The 22902-nt window shown below is 41.4% G+C and overlaps 1 protein-coding gene across 2 annotated transcripts in view; it reads right to left on the reverse strand.

Annotated features, from left to right (window-relative positions):
* gphnb (gephyrin b) overlaps positions 1 to 22902 on the reverse strand; it is an 80023-nt gene that overhangs the window by 28083 nt on the left and 29038 nt on the right. The window contains exons 3-9 of one of the 2 annotated variants that reach the window (XM_029496019.1): positions 18625 to 18682; positions 18405 to 18497; positions 14691 to 14785; positions 14380 to 14446; positions 9906 to 10247; positions 9090 to 9098; positions 8334 to 8468 (exon numbers count right to left, since the gene is read on the reverse strand). In XM_029496019.1, coding sequence (XP_029351879.1) covers positions 8334 to 8468; positions 9090 to 9098; positions 9906 to 10247; positions 14380 to 14446; positions 14691 to 14785; positions 18405 to 18497; positions 18625 to 18682 — 799 coding nt within the window. The remainder of the gene's footprint in view (positions 1 to 8333; positions 8469 to 9089; positions 9099 to 9905; positions 10248 to 14379; positions 14447 to 14690; positions 14786 to 18404; positions 18498 to 18624; positions 18683 to 22902) is intronic. The other variant, XM_029496020.1, reaches the window with a different exon arrangement.

A 22902-nucleotide genomic window follows, 5' to 3' on the forward strand; every position in this document is an offset into this window, starting at 1 on the left:
ATTTTGAAGGTGCTGCTTCCACACTTCTTCATCCAAAGTGCCCTATTTCCATTTACAGTAGTCCTCCAGCTAAGCTGCTATGTTGGTGACTGGAGGGAAGCACATGAGAACTCCAGGGACGAGGAATAACAGCACAGGCATCGGGATCAAGGGTTTCTTATTCAGCTTTTGCATACATTTTAAAGAGCTCTGTATAAAAGCAGGAATTAAATGAGGAAGGGAAATGTAGATGGAGCGGCTTCTGTTTCTTAAAAAGTAACTGCCGGATTACAAGATTTAAACATCGAGGGAGCATGGAGTCCTGTGAGATTGCAACAGTGTCTCGCTCGCTCCTGCTCATCCTATTTTCTGTCTTTTTATGTAAGCATGTCCAACACCTCCTAACACTACAGAAACACCAAAGCCACAGCATCAGATGCATGAGCCCCTTCTTCCTCATCATGGGTAACTCTCAACTAACCCATGGCCTGACAGCACACCTCAGTCAGGCATCATCAGCAACATCAGTGCTCACACTTGCACAAATATGCATGCAAGAGAACAAATTATGTTTAAAAAATACACACTGCACTTGCAAAATGCCCACCCCCCCATGTCCACTCAGCTAATAATACAAAATATTTCACTTATTAAACAGGCACACAAGTGACTTCTGTGCACGCACACACATACACACACCTGTACACTCAAAAACCTGTAAACAGTCTCTCAGAAATGCAGGAGGAAAGACATTACTTACCATCTTCTGCCTGGAGTCGGAACAGAATGAGCTCCCCGGCACATGCACACAAGAACACACAAGAAAACACACACACACACACGCACTTTTACACTCTCACTAACTGGGAAAGGTTGAGTGGAGTAGGGTGAGTGAGAGAGTGAGAGAGAGATAAGGAGGGAAGGATTGAGGGAGAAGGACGCGCAGACAGCGAAAGAAGAGCGAAGAGATGCAACAGTCAAAGAGACAATAAGGAGGAGGAGACCGAGGAGGAGCAGGGTGTATAGTCGCACATACAGTGTTGAGTGCACTAAATAATACACGCATGACCGAGGTCCATGAGTGCGCATGCCTCTGTGAGATCAAGTGTGTGTGCGCGTATCCCGTGTGTGTTTTTGAGCAACGAGATGGATGCAACTCTTTCGCCCTCTCTGCCCTTGCTCTTCCTCTCTTTTCATTCTGCTTCTCTCTGTTTCTGTCATTTTCACCCTTATTTAAGATGATTGAGCTTGGAGGGAGGGAGCTTATGTGAGGTGGGCTATACTGCACTTTCCCTCTGAGACAGACAAATAGACCGAGAGAGGAAGTGCAGCATGGGCCCAGTTAGCCAAAATATCCTCTGTGCACCTTCTTCATTTTCATTAATATCATCTCCACCTTCCTTTGAATCCTTCGTCCTCTCTAACTCATTAGCTCTTCGGCCCTGTCTCTCTTTCACTCCCACCCACTCTCTAGTCTGTCTTCGCTCTCTCCCTCTTTCTTCTTGCCTTTCTTTCTCAGTCACTCCATCATAAATCCTCCTCACCTCTAGCAGGCGAGGAGATGAAGAGTCACTTTTACGAGCTTTTACTGCTTCCGAGGAAGACAATAATGCATATCTAGTTGTACTTGCACACTGACAGACACACAAGTGTTCAATAGTGTCAGGCAAAACCAAGCTTGAACAATTTCAGTAGCTCACCAAGGCATATAGTAAGTCCTATCTATCACTTTTGCAGGGGAATAAACATTTAAGGAGTGATGACACAGGCTGCAGAACAGTGCTGGAGTGTCACAGTGAGCCAGGCCTCTGTGCCCTCAACTAAGCTGGCCAACTGAAACACACTCACTCAACACAGACCTGTGCATGTGCACGTAACACAGCCTGATGTGATGTGAGTGACAGCCAAAGCTGTTGAACAGCTGACAAACTGAAGGAAAACACAATATAAAGTGTCTTGGCAGGGTCCACTGACAAACAGCTGCAGTATCCACTGGTGGATAACCAGATGGATAAATACCACTATCCTCTCATCTGGTATTTCCACGATGACATCAGACGCTCTTAATTCACATGATTTTCACCTTAATCAGACTCAGTGGATTTGTGAACAGCAGCGTTAAATGACTCACTCCGCAAAGATTCAGGTTTGATTTGGCAGGTCTCAGTGCTTTTTCCTGCATTCATCTAGTAAATTAATCTGAACATTATTAAACTGGTTATTGGACTTTGCGAACTAATGCAGAAACATAATTAGAATGCCATTTCTAATCATGGTAACTTAATTTGGGTATTATTAATGCACCATTATAGAAATGGTTATTTTTTTCAAGAGACTTTCAGGTTCTATCTTTGGTGCAAAAAAAACCATAATATCCTTAACTGCCTGATCTCTGAATGATGAGTTCTGGGATCTTTTTATGAAATTGTTCACCATAAACCAAAATATGAAAATATGAGTGCAGAAGAATGTCAGAATTATTTTCTTTTCCAACCCTGCATCTTGCCTGGTGTTTTTCCACTCTGGTTTGCAGGTTCAAGCATCCACCATTTAGAGTGCAGGGGCAGTAGCCTGTGTATAACCTGACAGGTGAAATAAAGGGCAAAGAAAATCCAAAGAGCACTTGCCTCTGCTGGTAAAGAGTAGTAGCTGCAAGCACAGGAGTAACTGACAGCAAAGTCAATGAGCATATTTACATATGGCTTTTGTTCCCTTGTCCTCTCAGTCAGACAAGGTCACAGCTCACAATGATGTGGTTGTGATCTTCTCTATCTTCTCTTCCACAAAGGAAGAAGAAGAAGAGCATGTATATATTTCTAATATGTCACTGTTTATGTGCGTGATGAGTGAGGACTTTATTCTGAAAAAAGTACATGAATAACTATTATCACCACCAAAAAATTAGCGCTGCTTGGGTTTCCTCCCACAGTCCAAAGACATGCAAGTCTAGGTTAACTGGTGACTCTGAATTGTCTGTAGGCGTGAATGCAAGCACGAGTGGTTGTTTGTGTCTGTCTGTCTCTTTGTGTTGACCCTGTGATGGACTGGTGGCCTGTCCAGGGTGAACCCCGCCCCTTGCCCCCCACGTTGGCTGGGACTGGCTCCAGCAGCCCCGTGACCCGGAAACGGAAAAGCGGTAGAAAACGGATGGATGAATGGATGGATCACCAAAAATCATTCATTAATTGAATTTCCACTGAACACTTAGATGTAAAAAACTGGTGACTGGTGAAATTATTATTCCTGTGATTTTTCTGAAAAATACTCATGTAAAGAGACACATACACACACACACACACCCAGAAAGACATCCAAATCCGCAGCAGACATCCTTGACAGTACAGCCTAACAGAGACATGCACCCAGACCCAGCAGACATTAACCCTGCCACTCCAGCAGAACACACTTCATTCTCACAGCTCAAAAACAGGGACAGAAAAGCAGAAGGTTGCAACACACACTCAGACACGCTCACACACATACTCAGTCTACTACAGATTGATAGTTATGGACAGTGTGGAGTCATGTCTCCTGTACAGGTAGTAGATGATTGATCCGTCACACCTTACGTTTTTTGATTTGACACTGGATATGTGCTTACCCGTACGAGACGGGGCACCTCAATCATCTCCTTCTTTCTGACTACTAGGCTCTTGTCAATGATCCTTTGTCACTACTCATTTGAAAGTGATGATTCTGTGATCGGTGCACAGATTTGGCCTAGGCCAAATGCCATAGACATCTTTTTATGCTTCATTCCAACATCATGACTGTCACTTTTGTTTTGACTGCTGTCAAAATCCTGCTAACATCACAGTGTTCATTGTAAATGATTAACAACAGGATCCGTTATTAAGCAGCAAGGCTAACTAACCAAACTCGTCGTCAAACCACCATATTTCCCAGCTAGACATGTTGATGAGCCTGTTTGCATACGTGTGCATATTAACACGGTTTGGTTTCAGTTTGTGGCAGCGGACAGAGAGGAAATACGTTCCCTCTGAAGGTCACACACATGGCGAAGGCTCAATGACGGTACTGCACTGCTGTGACTCAGTTCCTCCATTTCAGTGAAGAAAAGGACTTGATTTCCATAGGCCTTGGCTACACAGCCATATATCAAGCCATTAATCAAAAAAAAAAAAAAAAAAGCTATCGGACCAAATAACTGCAAAGTGAGGCAGTGTCCTTAGGTACACGGCTAGCACTTGAAAGAGTTGTGCAAAGGTACCAGGAGAGAGAAGGCAATGAATACTTTAATCAAAATAAATGCCAATCTCAGTCAAGCTGACGGGATGTTTGGAACAGTATACAACACACAGAGCATAAATAATCTGAGCACTTCTTGACACATCAGGGTGAAAACTCTGACTGAGGGGGGGAGAGATGAAAAGGCGGCAGACCGGATTCAGGAACATCATCATTTCATCGACTGAAGTCACATTTAAAATGAGGCAACATTTTATTCAGAGGCTAATATTGACTGATTACAAACTGATGGAAAGAATCCAGCATCCTTTTATGTATATAAAATAAATCCTTATAACCAATAATAATGTTTTATTATCTTGTAGGCCTAGACCTGTAGGTTTTTTTTTTTCTTGTAAAAAATATCAATAGGAAAACTATTTCATAATGACTTATTGTAGGATGATTTAAGTGCTGGCTAGGATTTTTCTGATCAGTCACACTGGCACACGGTAGCCAAGTAAAGACTCATAGTTGATGATCGATAAATTAGGCTTTGTGGCAGTTCAACATAATATCCACCAATAAATAACTGTGATTTGAATTCTGCACCGAAACAAAGCTGCTGAGAGAGCATCTGATGTGCCTGAAGTCTGGTCATCACCTCTATAAGGCATGTGGAAAACTCAGACTCACAACTTAATTTGGATAATGAAATCATGGTATCAACAAGGCTTTGAGGTCAAATACGGATATAGGAGGGCCCCTCAGGCCCAAAAAATAGTTTTTTAAAACACTGAAAGTAAAGGCAGAAGGCAGTTTCCTGGAAACGTGTTTATATAACTAATAATCAAAGGACAACAATATAATTGTAACACTAAACAAACTATATTACATAAATCTATTATATATTATTTCCAACAGGCATGTTAACCCTAAATATGAAGCTAAAAAAGTTGTGATGCTACCTGGAAAAATTTGAGAGTTCTTTTTGTGTTTACGTCTCACCAAATGAATGCACACAAAAATCCAAACAAATATTGCTCCAGTGAGAATAAAAACAGTAGACACAATCTCACTCACTCACACATGCCCACACACACACACACACACACACACACACACACACATACTGTCAGCCATCCTCTGAGTCAAACCCCCTTCTCCCATATGCTTCATTAATCCAAACTCACCATTACATAACTGTGCTAAATGCTCACAAGAGTGGAAGGGTACAACTATCCTCTCAGTATCTTGTGTGTGTCTACATATGTGTTGGTCTGTGTGCGCGTTCTTATGTCTACACAAGTGAGAGACAGTATGACAGAGGAAGAAAATCTGGTTCCATTCATGGTTGCAGAGCGGGTCACTTTGTAATCCTTCTGTATCTGGATGCATTTGTAGACTGTGTGTGTGTGTGTGTGTGTTGGGAATTGGGTGAGACAGACACTTTCTCCCTTGGGGATGATTTTGTCGGTCCAAATTTACTCTGTGTGTGTATAGTTGCGCTGCAGACAGACAGATTTGAACATGAGTTTTGAGTATGCAGTCCTCTGTGTTGCATGCAGGCAACACCTGAGAGCAAGCGAGCTCCTTTGACACATGCACACCTGCATGTTCACACTCAACAATTGTGCATCTGCACAAATGCAAACACTGACATTTAGCTGGTTCTTCCTTTTCAAACATTCCATTTATCTGAAACCACACACACATTTGATCCCATAACTTGATGTATGTATGTTGGGCCTGCTTGTAAGGGAGCTGCAGCAGCAGCAGCCTCGGCAGAGACAAGATTAAGACCTACTCCATACCTTCTCCTCTCAAAGCCTCCACGCATCGCTGCCAACAAGACACAGCTAACAAACTAACACAGCCCACTGTGGAACATGAAATGCATCAGTGAAGAGAGCCATCCTGGCTCTGGCTCCGGGGACATTGTGTACATACTGTCGGCATCCGCTTGCAACGTGGGAATTTCAAAGAACATATGGCAGCTTGTCGCTGGGAAACAGCCTGTGTCAGATTTTAAAGAAGGTAATAGCTATACCTAGAAAAGCCATTAACTGTCTGTTATCTGCACATGTACAAAGACACACATGTCCACACGAGTGTGTCACACACAAATGCTGGCTAATCTGGGTGGCATGTGATCTTGACAGGCTAGCAATGCTCAAACTGGGTCATTGACAAAAGGACGGCTTCAGTGGAGAGACAGGTGTTCGTGTGTCTTTGCATGTCAGAGCAGGAAGGGTGGGTGCATCAGTGGACCCAGCAGCAGCATTACAGCTCCCCACTGTCCAATTATTTACAGCTACACACTCTGTAGCTCAGCTGGGGTCAAGAACGCCTCAGTTGTTCTCTAACCACCACCAGTTTGAATGGACTGCAGTCACTGCGAAGTTGGACGGTCATTATTGTGTGTCACAGAGGCAAAGAGTAACATTTATTTCTACAACATCAAACGCTGCATATGACACTCAAAGTAGCAATTGCTGCAACATGTGACAACTTTCCTCTTGCCAGTTTTATTTTGGGGAGACAAATCATCATCATCATCAGTGTGTATTTTGTAATATACAGTATAAACCACCAAATCACCAGCCTTTTCATTCAAACTCACTGTGCCACTGTATCACACACAGCTCGGTTGTTCTACATCTGGCTGAACTTCTGTACATATTCTCATAACTATATTTCTACCGCATGTTTAAAAATGTACTGTCAGAGTTTGACTGAGCTTTCACTGCTCTACAAACACCCAAACACTGCTGGACAGAGAGGGAAAGCTCTGGCTGCTTCCTCCTATTGCGTGACCCGCCCGTGCACCTGCCCTCCCTCCTCCACTAACATCCCATTCCTCTGTTCCTATGGCAACCCCCCTCAGATATTCCCATGGCACCTGCCTGCTGTCCAGGAGACACATGGAGACGTGACACAGATGAGGTGAAATAGAGAGGAAAGGGAGACAGAGAGAGAGAAAGACAGAAATGAAGTTGACGCCATTCTGCATTTTAAAAACCTGTAGGAGAGATTGGTTAAAACAGAGAAGGATACTTGGACATTTCATATCACAGTTTGTTATATTTGGCATTAGGAACAGCGTACTATGTCTTCGTTAACACTCCTCATTATAACCAAATGGCACCGTCAACCCAAAGGTAACCGCAGAAGTCTCAAGTGGGTGGATTTTGGTTACAAAACTGAGCATTAAGACAGTTTTAGGGAAGATTGAGAGACACAAGTGGACAAAATGTTTAAGTATCCCATTGAAGCTGGTACAGACAAAGCAGACTGAGGGTGCATAGTTACAAACATTGCAATGTGTTAGATTAAACCCCAGGGAATTCAACTGTGAGCATACTCATCCAAGCTTAAGACCCACAACCTGCTGTCTCAATAAACACACAAAAACGCACACTTGCACACAAACAACGAGGGGTTTCACATATAAAACACACTGAAACAAACACAAAAGATACAACTCTGCCAAGTTGAGACACTGAAAGAGAGCAGGACAGTGTGTGTTGGTGTGAGTGAATGTTTAAAAAAAAAAAGAAAAAAAAAGAAAAACCATATAAGATCATTTGAATGAAAATTAAGACAAAAAATAGAAATAAAAATTTCAATAGGTAGAATACAATAAATTAAAGTCGATGGAAAAAGAAAAACACCAAAACTGTTCCACCAAAAACATAACCGAAGTACATGAATCACAAACAGAAATATTTGATCTCTGGATCTTTGGAGCAAGAAACTATCAAGAATTTAACTATATTTGTGCCCAAAATAGAAAATTATGCAGATTCAACAACAGTCTCACAGAGTCTGATGTCTGTGTGTCCAATATGTGCAAGCAAAAGGTGCACGTTCTTGAACTCTTGTCTTAGTGAGAACAGTTTAAGTTGCAGAGGGAGAAATATATTTTTTAAACAATCATCTCCAAGAGAACTGGACATTACAACATCTGATGCACTCACTGAGTGATACAGTATGATTAAAACATCCAGAAAAAGCTTCAGTACAGTTGCTCAAAGTCAAACATGATCAAACTCCTTGTATGCTTTTTTTAAGCTACAAATGCAGCTAATAATGTAAAATCACTGAGTCCAGCTTGTGAGGAGGAAAATATTTGTGTAAATGAGGGTGCGGGTATACAAACTCACTTTGGGTGTGGGACAGGAAGCTGTAGAGAGGCGGGAGGTGGCCTGTGCGCGGGGCGACTCAGAGGGCGTGGTGCTGAGAGAGGCTGTATCCCTGGGCAACACCTGCACACCCCGCGAGATAATGGAGTCTGGGATCTGAGATCGACACACATGCACAAGCACACATACGCAGTCACACGTGCACATAAACACCATACACACCATATATCCATATGCAGGCACGCACACATTTTCTGATATTGAAGATCCAGGAAGACAAACACAAAAAAATCACACACAGCACAGTGTCTAAACAACTAATTTGAATGATGTTGATGCAAATGGAAGACAAATGAATTCAAAATTACAACATGATGATGACAAATAAAAGTGTTTTTATTTTGGGCTGATGCATCTTACCAACATCCATCTGTGGCTGGACAATGAGATGGGATGTTACCCTGACAACAGAGCCTTGAAGCTGTTCCAGGCTGCAGACCAGGACAGGATGGATGATGGAGACGATGGGAGATGATGAGGTTGCATGTGAATCGACAGAGCATACACACAGGTGCAAGCGTATCGTAATGCTTTCTCATATCCAGAGATATATAATGACGTGTGTCCAATGATAGTGTAGGTCTTTCCAACTCAAGATTTTCTACATTTTTAACAACTATGATTTATTTTTTAAATTACAGGCAGTCTTGTTGTGAATGTGCTTTCATATATCACTGACAATGATAGAAATCTTAGTTTCATTAAATGTATTTACACACCTTCCTCCTTCTGGCAAAGATGCAGATGCAAGACAAAAAAAATTTGACGGAAAACCTGGTGCCTACTTGAATATCTCAATTTTAATGTCACAGGACTTGACCAAGTTTCTCATAGTTTTTTTAAGACTTTTATAGCTATATGAATATGATAAAAGCTAATGTAGAGCGCCTCAATCCTTCTGGTCTCTCTGAGGTGAGACATAGCAATAAAAATGTTCGACGGTGCACTTCCTGTGACTGAGAAAGAGACTAATTATAGATTTTGAAGGCTTTAGTTAATAATCTGTGGGACAGTAGCTAAACAAAGGAAAGCAAAGATGTTATTTTAAGGCAAGGGTTGAAAAATAGTAACTTGGTTGTTTCAGGGTGTTACCTGTACCTGTTTTTAAACATCACAATATCATGATCAAAGTAAGTGTCAATGAAAGACTGTCTCTGCTGAAGAAGAAAAGCTTCTTCAAACTGTAACCACACATGTAACAAAAGAACAGATTGATACCACTGAAATTTTAAAAAGCACAAATTTCAAAGAGTACTTCAACCTAAAGTGCTCTCTGTTTATATATATTGACAGCAAAAACGTCTGCACAATAAGCTCTTATAATAACACTGCTTTTCTTGGGAGCAGATATGAAAAGTGATTTCAGCTAATTTCACTGGATGACCAATCTTCTGACCTTTGAACACACTTCTCATAAACTCCATTGTTTGTTACCTCAACAAAAGACTTAGAATGAATTAATACCAATTATCTTCTTAATTATTTTAGAAAAGGCTGAGTAATGTGAAAACAGGTCATGCAGCACCATCACACATGCTTGTAGTGTGTGAATGAAATGTGAACATGTACAGATAACAGGAGATCTCTGCTCTGTACTGATACCTTGGCAGCGATGGATGCAGCCGTGATGTGGGAGGAGGAACTGTCCTCAGTGGATGCGACGCCGCTGTCTTTCTTCTCCTCGTCCTCTTCCTCACACTGCACGCCTTTGTCCTCCGTCTGGCGCCGTGGCGAACTGTTGGGTGGCGGCGAGAGGGGTGGCGGTGGCGATGGCAAATCCTCCAGCTCATCTGCTGCCTCCTTTACCTTCACCACTGCGTCCCGCAGGAGGTCAATTGCGTGCGGCAACGCCGGCAGGATGAACTGGAAGCATTCCTGGGAGAAATGATGGAGCACAGAAAGGTGTGCAAAATGGGAGAGAATATCAGTGACGGAGATACACTGTGGTTGACGTGGGCAGTCACCTTACCGCCAAGAAGATGGACTATTTTCTCCAGAAGTGGAACTGATGTAACTTAATAGCAGTGAATCATAAATACTATAAATTGTAGAAATTACACCAATATCCAAATAATGGCAGAGTTTGAAATGATAGCTGGGGCTGTGGCCAGCATTAATAAATAAGATCCCAAATGAACGCCAGTAAAATATGCTAGTGGTTTTAATTTAAGCACAACATACATTTTGATAGCACTAACTACATAAGTATAACAAAAGAGTTATAGCATAATCACCACCCTGCTAAGAAACAAAAACAAAAACAAAATTTAAAAAAAAAAAATCACTGTTCTACTCTGTCAATTTTTTTAAATCAGTCAGACTACTGTTATTGAAAGCCAATATTTCAATTGTTCACAGCCACACAAGCCTTTGAGTGCGCCATGCTTTATTCACCAACGATCTTAAAACATGGTGAACTAGAGAGGAGTTGTGCATTCTCAAAGTGAGAAAGCATCACATTAAATGCCTCAGAGGAAAGGGAGCGATTAAGGCCGAATTACTGCTGTGGAAATACAGAATATCCTGAAATCATGAAGGCCACAAGTAACTGTGAAAGAAGAGATGAGTGCACATGAACAACAAACAGCATCTGCATCAAAATAAAAGGTGAGATCAGGATATCACGATACACCATTGCAACCAAGAAAACTGTGTGTGTCCCTGGTTGAGATGGGACAATGAAAGGAAAAGCTTTCCCTCTCAACCTCTGCAGGTCACAGTGCCTCCTTCTGGCCACACTTATAGCAGCTTCCTCCTCCATGTCTTTGTGTCAGTGTGCCTGTGGGTTCCTCAGCGATGCTCAACTTGCTGTTCTCCTCACTCCCAAGACAAGAGCTAATCTGTGAAATTATTTATCTTCCTGTATATTTTAAGCATTGAGAATATACATTATTAATAATCACCCCCACGTCTGACAGTATCTTCTCTGGCTGTGAATAGGCATTCGTTGCAACCTTTCCTTTCCATATTCCCCCTTTCTTTTCAAATTTCCATTCTTTTTTTTAATGTGTACACACCACAGGCTGAATTAAATGTAACCATGTTAACCTCGATTTGCCTGCATTTACAGCTGATGGACCCACAGGAGGACGCATGCCTTACTGGAACAGCATTTTCCATCACCATACATGAAGATAGAGAACAGAATGAGTCTTTCATCAGAGCAGCAGATGAAAGAGGCTGAATGGGTTAGTCTCAACAGTCAACCACAAGCCCACCAGCCCTTCAGTGTAATCACAACCTATCCTTCCCCCCCAGCACCCCCTCATTCCTTCAGAGACACAGAAATACACAGCACACAGCTGACTGTTTAAGCTGAGGCCCACATCAGAACATTTTTTTAGACATAGAAAGGTGTGTCAGGCTGGACTGGGGAGGGATTGGGCAAAAGAAGTGGCGTGAGTGAGGATAGTGTCAAGGAGCCTCAAGACATTCCTTCTTTGCCATTTTTCTGCTTTGATTGCATGCCGGGGAATTTTTTTAAGGTACATCAGGAGTGTGTTTTTTTTTTTTTTTTTTTCCTGTTTTTATTCTGTGTTTTGTCCTGGAGGAGAGTAACTGTCAAGAACACTAAAGAGCAGAATCCCTGGATATACTGCCAGAGGATGAGAAACAAGCAGGAGAGAAGGAAGCAGGGAGAGGGGAAGACGCTGCTGTGCTGAGATGGGAGAGGTTGGGAGATGATGACAGACGCAAAGAAAAAATAGAGAGAAGTGACAAAAAAGAACAAAAAGAAAGCTGGAGAATGTGAAAAAGACAACAAGAAACATTTATGTCTTAGACAGTTGTCCAGTACAATGGGAGGACAAGCTTCAGTTTCTAGCTCACCAAGTTACTTGGGAAAAATGAAATATCAAGTGCAAAAGTCCATCAAGGGGACATTTTGACTTTATTTTTTATTTGAAATATTGAATATGCACTCGGACTAGATGATGGTGTGTATGTACAGCTGAAACAATGTTTGGGGTATTACAACACACTGTTCAGTTTACTTAGTTTATTTTTATCACATTATATTCTTCCTGAGTGCCTTGTAGGAAATGATCTGCAGCTCAGTCATAGGTAACCAGTAACATTCATTAATCCTGTGACAAAAGGAGCATATTTTTAAAGTGAAGGATAACACCACACTTAGAGGAAGCGGATATTGGTCATGGTGGCCCAAGATATACTGAGCCTTCCTGTACATTTAGTTTATATCCCCAAAGGGGAGAGTTGTTCCCACAGTGGGCAAATACATAGATAGAAAGATCCCCGAATCCTGCATGCACAACATACCAAGGAACATAAATACAGAGTATTAAGAGTTCTCAGCCACTGACAAATACTGTCCTGGACATTGAAACAAGGGTATGAAAAAAATTGATGTGAATACCCACAGCAAAAATACATACAAGAGAATACTGTATATGTCATTAAGAGTCAACAAGGTGAAACTACAATCAGTGTTGTGGTTTTGTTGCTACTTGAGTGTGCCCTTCTTGACAGAAATGTCACTGCAGTATGTAGAAATGTCATCACAGTGGGTACAAATGCCCTCCCTACAGGTCAATATCAACACTGCAGGTACAAGCATCATCACCAATAGCTAAAATATTTTATGATAAAGCCATCATCACATGATAAATCTATTACTGTAACAGAGAGATGTAGAAGAGTAATCAGAGATCACACATGCAGTACACGAGGAGGGTGGAGGATGAGCTGGAGCACTGGCAGCTGTGTATTATTATTAATATTATTATTATTATTATTATCATCATCATCATCATCCTCCCCCTCCTCCTCAACATCATCACTGGTATTATTGCTCCTGCTGTTCTGATTATTATTATGACAAGCAAGTTGACACTGTCATGCCCTAACATTCCCCGTAGAAGATGTTACCATGTCAGAGTCTTTATCTCTGTGGGAAGCTGCCTCTCCTGAGTCCTTATACTTAAATAAAAGCACAATGCTAAGAAGCTGAAGAAACCCTTTAAAAACATTTGTCATGTCAAAGCAAACTACAAACTTAAAGGCTTCAGTCTTACCTACTTACATTTATTCATAAAATTAAAATTGTAGACATCATTCTCATCATTTTTAACAATCACCTCACAAAACAACAAAAACTTGATACTTTAGTTATAGTATAGTCAAGGGTGTGATTGAGCTAACTAGCCAAATTCAATATGCAGATCGACTTTGTGGTTTATCAGAGGGCAAAGAGACAAAAACCGCAACCAAAGGATGTGTGGCTGACACACTGACATACGGGGCTTCATCTGGCTCGCTCAGCTGGACTTCCCTGTTATCTTTATGGCAGGAGATCATCGTAATAAAAGCCTGCAATGGGCTGCTTGTGCCGTTAACTTTAACTGGGGGTTGATGAGGGAGACACTAATATGGCAGCAGATGGGGGGAATGGTGGCGTAATTGATTAAAAGAAATACTAAAATCGATCAGGAGAAGTGGACGCGTAACGAGACAGAGACAGATGTGCAGGTCAGCACAGCAGAGAGGGAGACAGATGGAGAGGGAGACAGAGACAGCAGTGGGAGGACACACAGAGACACACATGCATATACACAGCTTTACACTTCCCTACTCAAACAGGGTCACACACATGTAATGTGAGCACAAACCCACAGATAATCCATCAAAAACCAAAATCTTTCAAGAAAGAAAAAAAGACACACACATACAGAAGGCCATAGGAAGCTGGCTGTAGAATTCACAAAATACTCACTGGCTGGTGTGTATGCACATTTTTTTGGTGTATGCACATGGTGTTGCGCACATTTATCTGTTGTTCTACCACATTCCAACAGCAGAGAAGGTATCTTGTAAGCTTCTCTCAGCTTTCACATTTTAGCTTCGTGCTCAAGGACACTTTGGATTGGGGACAGGGCGGACAGGGCGGTCAGGGGAATCTCTTTTTCCTTCAGTCTGCACTGCAGACTACACCTCGCACTACCAGCCACAGGAGAAAGCTGTTGTTAAGGCAGTTTGCAGTGTTTCCTACCTGGGAGCCTTTCTTGCTTCCTGGTAAGTTAATGATGAGTGTCTTCCCTCGGATACCACACACGGGTCTACGACACAAAGCACGGGGAAAGTTCAAATGAATACAGCAGGAAAGGAAAGTGTATCTGTGCGACAAATGTACTCTATTCCAATTATCTTATTGAAACACATTCTTCTCCCTCCACCTTAAACCCTCTCATCAGTGTACCCCATACTCAACTGGTGATAATTAGAACTAAGCCTTTATGTGAAGTGATTGAAGAAATAAATGCATTGATATTTAAGTATTTGGTAATGTACTGTGCGCCCGACCTGGAGAGCATGCCTAGCGGTGTGACATTGAGGGATCCCATCAGCATTGCCAGAGACATCCCTGGAGCCTCCCGCTCTATCACCTCCTTAGTGGCCTGGAGAGAAGGTAGAGAAGGAGTGAAGTGAGTTGTGAGTTTGATCATAGCCTCACTAAGTACATGTTTCATCTTTGGACGGGTCTATTCAAACACTGGAGAGTTTACGCCTTCAGCTCAGTTTATTTGGGAAGCTGAGGCGTGCCATCTGAGCTAAAAATGCCTGCGCTGTTCCCCCTCCAAGAGAAGCAGTGTGGTGTTCATTAGAGCTGAGATGATAGATGTTGACATTTGTTAGTCAATCACAGAAAACCAAAATGAAATACAGAATAAAGATACAGAAATATTCATCCTAACTGAAAAGCTGGTCCACTGATACCAAAGCAGCCCGATTCCAAATGAATGTTCCAACTACAAGGACACTTAGTGAAGGCAGACCTCCACTGAGGCCATGGTCAACAACAAACCAAACTTAGAGCACAAAAGTGATCTGGATTGACAGCAAAATTGAATGTATTCTTCTCTTGCCTATGCAACAAACTCTCTACCAATTATTCTTTCATCATAAAAAAACCAAAACCAAAAACAACAAAAAAACCTGGTGAACACAATAAACTTTTATGCTATTATTTGGGTCAAAGGAAACCAATTCTGGGTGATAAATATCACTTTCGCTCTAACTGGAAAGGTTTTGCAAAGGTTGAGCACACGGCTGGAAATTCCTCAAAATATCTGAGAGGTTTTTTTATGAAATGAGAGAAATTTAGAAACTAAAACCAAACTCTTTCTGAACCAAGGTGGGTGAAATATGAGTGTCATTAAAAAGAAAAATGGTAATACCTGGATTTTAAAACAAACACACTAACACTTACACGAAATCCTCAAAAACAAACAAAACGAACAAAAAAAAAAAAAAACATGGAAAGGATATATATATATATATATATATATATATATATATATGTATTTTACCTTCATACAAAAACCTCTTCATTCCAAACACCATGACTGCCCTTCAAGTATTGATTTATAATCTCTCGTGCACTATTCATGTCTTCAGCTGTCTGGAGGCTGAAAAATCCTTATCTGGCCTGTTTCCTCCCTCTTTACTCCCCTACTTTAGCAATCAGGATTGCTTTAATCTTTGAAATCAATGCAGGGATATGCCTTTTTCTTGGTCATTCACATGTAATGAAACATGTTAATGATGAGCTGGGGTATTTATGGCCAGCCAGGTGTTTATCATATATAAAGTTTGTTCTTACATGGCTTGGATTAAGAATTGCATTACACACAAACTAATGCGGGGAAACTTTCCAGAGACAGGAATGATGTTAGTTTCACTATCTTCGCTTTGCTATTTGTTTATGTGTGAGTGTGGCTAGGTTTGTGGGGCTGCAGTTGATGTGGCATCTTCCTGGCAGAGATAGCGGAGAAGATAGTGCCTTCTCCCCCAGCTGTGTGTGTTGGGTGCCCTTGAGTTGAGTGACACTTCAAACGCCCCATTAGCGAGGAAGGGGGAGAGAAAAGACTTCAAAGGAGAGGAGTCACTGATGAGCATCGTGGGCTTGGACTCAAGAGAGGGAGACTTGGAGGGAGGGAAGAGAGAAGGGAAAGCGTGTGGGTGGGACCAGGAAGGGGTGAGACAGAAGCATGGAGGGAAAGGAGAGGGAGGGGTGAGGCTAGATTTATACCTCATCGTATATCATCCACAGGCTGAGTGGAAGAGGATGGAGATGAATTTGCTCAGAAAGAGTGCAGAGGATGTATGATTTGGGAAGTATCTTTTGGAAAAATGCATGTGGTTTAACCTAAATTACAAGTGTATACTAAGAGTGGGGGTTTGTTTCATGAGTGCAGGAGAAGCACTCAGACTGAGGGTGTGTGATAAAATCTGGCCAAATGAGATCATAAAGAAAAGTAGCCTGAGATCACATCATTGATTAAACATTGACATTTAAATTCCTTTACGCTCACACATGATCTTTCTTGTGCTGCCGACCAAAAATCAATAAACATGCATGACGAAAGCAAATAACTGATAACTGAGAAACCAAAATAGGATAATATATTTTGCAACACAAAATCAAAGCAGGAAGAAGGAAGAAGATTTTGACATAAACAAAACAATACTGATGAGATCTGACACGCAAATTTTACATTTCCTGTACATTGGCTTTTGAGCACTTTATGGTAAATCATGCAATGATGAATAACTGGTCTATGGAGGAAATAAAAAAGTTAGTCACTAACTCAACATTTAATTGCTTAATTTGAGAGGAAAAAATTATAATTCCTATATTGATTACAAAGAATGAGTCAATTTAGATTTTTATTTATTTACTTTTTTTTGAGGGGGCACTTTAGTTGCTTCCCGATTGGATAAGAGTTGTTTGGGCCAGCCAGATATAGTGGTTAATTTTTCTTGTGGATGGTGTCCAGTGTAAAATACAGCGGCATGTTGTGCTTTTTGCCTTTAAAAAAAAAAAAAAAAAAAAAAAAAAAAAAGTAACATTCATAGTTTTATGCGATAGAATGAGTGATGAAATTAAAATACAAATCTTCAATTACGAGACAAGGCGTTGAGTGCAGTCTGTTGCTGCTGTCCTGCCTTCATCGCTACACAATACAATCATCAGTGTCCTGTACAGCCTTCAAACACACAGAGACAGACAGAGAGATATCACTGTCTCCAGCACACAGGGTTGGATCAGATAGCAGCTATTATCAGTGACTACAGTGTGTTCGCGTCTTCCCCCTTCCAGGAAGGTTGCGGCTGTATACCATGATTGATGAGGACAAACGATACTGCCGAGAGGCAGAGCTCATCCCTTGCCAAATTGCATGTTCTTGTTTGTGTGTGTGCGTGTGTGTGTTTGTGTGTGATAGAGGCTGGTTCAGTGCATGTAATAGAAGTGAAGCAGTGGTAATCCAATAAACCTTTGAGTCTTTGCTGTAAGATGTTATACGGTCAACAGTGGTATGTGATGACTTTGTATATGCATGAAAGAAATGCATCTAGATCCTCCTCACACGCTACTTCTTTTTTTTTTTGACACGACAAGTTGTATGTGTTGTGGTAATGACAAACACAACACAACTACAATACAGAAGTCTGTGGGGACAAATCATTTGTTTCACATAACTGTCAAATAAAATTGTTGCCATGGCTGTACGCTTTTTTGTCCACTACTGCATAAGTTAGTGTGTACAGAGCCTCTAATTTTTCATTTGGAATATTAAAAAATAACTACATGAAATAAGCACACCAGACTGAGGCCTGCCTGTACCTTTGAATTGCCTGCAACACAACCCCCCCCAAAACACACTAAACAAAACAAAAAAAAAATTACTTTAAAATGGATTGAACTTTGACCAATTTATGTTAATCTGAGCTGTGACAATACGTGTGATGTCTGAATAAAGCTCACAATTTCCCTCATTTGTGGCCAAAATTTACCCCACGTTTTCTGCCTTTATTTTTAATACAACCTATTTCTGGCTATTATTTTAAATACAACTCTCAAATTTCATTTAAACATCTTTTGGAACAAAAGCTTTTTCATGAGATGGTGATGTTGCATTGGAGCAATACACTGTATATTAAAAAGAACATTTCAAAAGTGTCTGGTATCTCATTTTAGCCGGTATGTTGTCTTTTATTGGAAAAAAGACTTACCTCTGGTGTGACATCTCTTGGGGCGAAGCCTGTGCCTCCAGTGGTCAGGATGAGGTTAAGCTCCTTTTCATCACACCAATCCACCAGAGTCTCCTGTTGGTTCATGCATTCACACACACCTCGTTAGATCTCATTTTGAAAATCATCAATGTGGACATAAAGACAAAAAGACAAACAGAGACTGTGTAACAATACATAGATTCATTGATACATCACATACCTTGATTTCATCTATCTCATCTGGCACTATCTTGTAGGCTGCGATCATACCCCCCAACCTGTGAAAGACAGGAAGTTACTAGATCACACATATAGCCATCCGTGTATTGGGGGCGTTAAAATGATTAGCTAAAGAGAAGAAGACCTCACCAGAAGTTGGTGTGCTCTTTAACAGCCCTAAACACAAGGAGACCAGGACAATCTCACTTTTCTATACAGTGGAATGTCAAAGCTAATCAGCAGGTTAAGGTGCAGACTATCGGGACCCTTCTCTTTCTCAAGAGTTATAAAGCAGAAAACAGGCCTTTAAAAAGAGACTGCCGCAGACACACACTCCAAAGCTAGTTCACATGGAGTTACATTTTTTAACTGAAACATTGTGCCATCCATCCTCTCAGGTCTTGCAACCAAGAAGACACATGCCAATTTTACATATGTAAGAAGATGCAGTCCTGTGAAGATGGTAATGGTGAGAATAGAGAACATAACAAGGCAGCAAATAAAGGTAGTCAAACCAAGTGGCAGGACGGAGTGAGAGAAAGAATGCCCTTGAATATTCCTCCCTGAAAGGATTTTCCACAGGATGGCCCACTGAAGAAGGAGCTCTGAGGACACAGCTGCTGCTGCTGAACATCAAGCCATGGTGACCTCCTGTGGCCAGTCTGGGTACAACATCCCAAAAACAACAACCCCAGGCTCAAGGTGAAGGCTCTGCACAGACACCCCTTATGTAACCCTTCGCTCGTGTTTTTTTTTTTTTTTTAAGGATCGCTATTTTTGGGAGACTACTGCATCATGTTTCCTCTCCACACCAGCCACTTAAACACCCTCCCTCAGACAAATACCCATGAACTCCATGAACATTAAAGGATCCACTGTTTTTCTGCCTTTCACATGCCCCCCCTTTGCATGCTGAGTTGCAAAGAGTAAATTCTGCACACTGGAAAAATCATTCACTGAAATAAATAAATAATAATAATTTAAAAAAAAAACAAAAACAACCATTGGCTCTGCTCAGTTTTCCAAACCAAGCGAGGGAGCAGCAGCAGAGAGACGCGCCAAGCAAGACAACACCAAAATACTGCAGCAAGCATGCACAGAGATGGCGCCTGGGACTCAGAGAGAAGCTGTCTGCTCCTGACAAAAGAGGCAGAGAAGTCAGAAAGAATCATTTAAGAGGCACTTTTTTTATGAAACACTGCACATGCATGGCTACTTGGAGCATCCACTAGCACGTGCATCCGTAAACACAACCTTCACACAACACTCAATACACACACACCAGCTAACATCCCTGTGATGGCACGAGTGATTTACTTCTCTTGATGTGCTTGGGAGGGAACGGAGGGGAGGTTAGGAAGTTTCGGCATCCTTCTATGTGTCTGTGTGTATGTAAGTGTGTGTTCATGCATTTGCATTCATCTGTTTATGGTGTGTGTTTGTCTGTGCTACACCTCGGGAGAGAGTAAAGGAGCTGTCAGGACAAATCACCTCTCTCTCTCTCCTGGGGTTTTTATGCCTCTCTGCTTCAGCCCAAATGAAAATATGCTCAACACAAATAACTAGGGTTCCTTCCCACCGTTTCCTAGGCAACCCCTCCTGTCTGAAGCCTCTAGTTGCTGTGTTGTTCATCGTGAAAGAGTGTGTGAGAGTTTGTGTGTGCCAGCAAATGTTTGTGTTTTTCTTTTTTTTTTTTTTTTCTGGGGATGCCATTTCCGTGCGAAAGCAGCAATATGCTGTTGACTGGACATTTCAGAGTGTGTGTAGGATAAACGTAGTAGCATAATACTGAAATATGTATTTCAAATTGTTTCACATATGGGGCCCCAACTGGTATATTGTTTGTTTCGCATGACAAACTACAGGTGAGCATTTCTATATCTATGCAAGTATACTGAATGCGTGGCTGATACACACATGTGCGTATAAAGTGTTCACACGTGTAATTTATGTTTAGCTTCAGAGCAAAAAGGTGTTTCTGTTGTGTGTTTGCTATTATGCTGATGCTCATCAATACACAAGGGATAGAAAAATCACGGAAACATAGAAGAACGCGGCATGGCAACACAAGCTTTAGTCTCCAAAATGACTGTTCAACTGAATCAACACCTCTTGCCAACAGTTTCAACAAAAACTGAATATTATGTCCTTCATGAAGGAGGTGTGTGGGTGTGTTTGTGTGTTAGGTTTAGGTTTGCACATGAATGTCTATATGCTGTCTGTGAGTATTCCATTGATCAGTGTTTACAGACAAATGGCCTTAAAAATTGCAACAAACAATGATAACATCAACAGAAATAACCATCTCCTATTTGACTGTCATCTATGGAGTAAAAGAATGAAAATACGTTGACCAAAACTGACCAAAAATGAAACCGCTGCATTTCCGAGAACGTTCAGTGAGCACTTGGTAATGCAAGTTCACTGCTGACTGCTGAAAATGACGTCACTGTGATGGATATGCCACTTTCTGTTTGAATGAAAAAAGAGAACAGGGTAATCCCACTTCCCAAACACCATGTCATCTAGAGTGAATGTAATGAAATCACAGCTAAGTGTGATCATTAATGGATCAGTTTGTATAGATACAGGGTATAATAAACATATATATACATATATATATATATATATATATATATATATATATATACACACACACAAATATATATGTGTGTGTGTGTCCAGTCTACAGCATTTTTAATCTCAAACTCCTATCTGTGTGTCTTTCTAAGAAGGAACCCTTCAAACTGCAGGCTGATTGTAGCCTCATATAAAGGCTTTTTCCTCAAGGTGTGGACAAATCCTGAAGCGAGCAGAGGAAGGAATGCAAGGAAAGAGAGTGGGGGGGGATGTGTGTGTGCGTGTGTGTGTTGGTGGTGGTTGGGAGGTGACAGTGGTTTTGGCCTGAAAGCCCAGACGCCACAGCCAAATCTTTCTATGAATAAAAGACGAGCACAGGGAGGAGGATAGAGAGAGAAAGGCAGAATGAGAGGGAGAGGCTGAAAAGAGTGAGGAAAAGGAGGGATAGACTGTCAGAGGCACACTTAACAAGAGGGAAAATGTGAGTGTGCGCACATGTGAGCCAGCTGCAAATCTCAGTGGTTGTGGGACACTTCCAAGATGAGACCCATCTGCCAGGGTGATTTCATTAATAATACAAGCTCTTTGTACAGGGCACTCAATCTCACTCGCTGCCTCTTTCTCTTGCCGTCTTACACACACTCTCCATCCAGGAGCATACGACAGCCTTGGCCATCTCCGTACTTCCAGTAGTAGCATGGAGTTGAGCCCATTACAGCTGAGTTGTTGCTTCATGCGTATGTAGGAAAGCTCTCAAGGGGTCACCTCTCAACATGTTAGCAAGTGGAAGCATGGGTGGAGGGATGGAGGGGTCTAGCCCACCTCTTCACAACCCCATACCGCGATGAGAGCTCTGAGTGCTCAGGTCCACTCCCATGATTCCATTCACAGGCCCTGAACACATACAAAGCCTCAGAAACACACACACACACGCACTCACGCCATAAAATATTCTGCAGACCACTCCACCCCACAAGCATTATTTACAGAATAAATGTCATCCTGGTTCAGATCTCCTGTCCCCTCATTTCATTTTCTAAACCATCCCAGCTACACTGCGCATACAACAGGCTTCATTTATTTGAACAAACTCAACTGTGGCAAAACAGGGCCAACTTAAATGTGTGTTTCATTTACTTGCAATGTAAACTACACCACTACTTTAATGTCACACAAAATACATGGATTTTTATTTGCAGTAAGAAGAAAAGGTGGCGTTAAACACTTTTCTTTAAGTTCATATCAAGCTTCAGTCATTCTCACATGCATGTTCAGTATAAATAAACCAAACCTTTGAGTTACTTGAGTTTTTACCTCAGTAGACATTTCGAGTTTGAGTTTATGGCCTTTGGTTTAAATTCTTCTTCAGTCAAGCATGATGTTGATTTTTAAAGGACTGTGCCATTTAGAGGAAAATGGACAATAAAGTTAGGGAACAGGCTACACTGGATTATGATCTAATGAGCGATCGATGGTGGATGAACCACTAATAAACTTTTAATTTATTTTAATCTGCACTGAATGACATCCATTAGTCAGTTGTAAAATAAACTTGCCACATAACTGAAGACAGTCACAGGCCATGCTCCGTATGCGTTTGCAGAGTTTTTGGCCACTTGGAGGAAACAGAATCAGTCAGTTAACAGCCCACAGACCAAAAACATTCAAAGACGCATTAGCACTCATGTGGAGTCATAGT

This window comes from Echeneis naucrates, chromosome 24 (genome assembly GCF_900963305.1).
Source record: "Echeneis naucrates chromosome 24, fEcheNa1.1, whole genome shotgun sequence".
NCBI lineage: Eukaryota > Metazoa > Chordata > Actinopteri > Carangiformes > Echeneidae > Echeneis > Echeneis naucrates.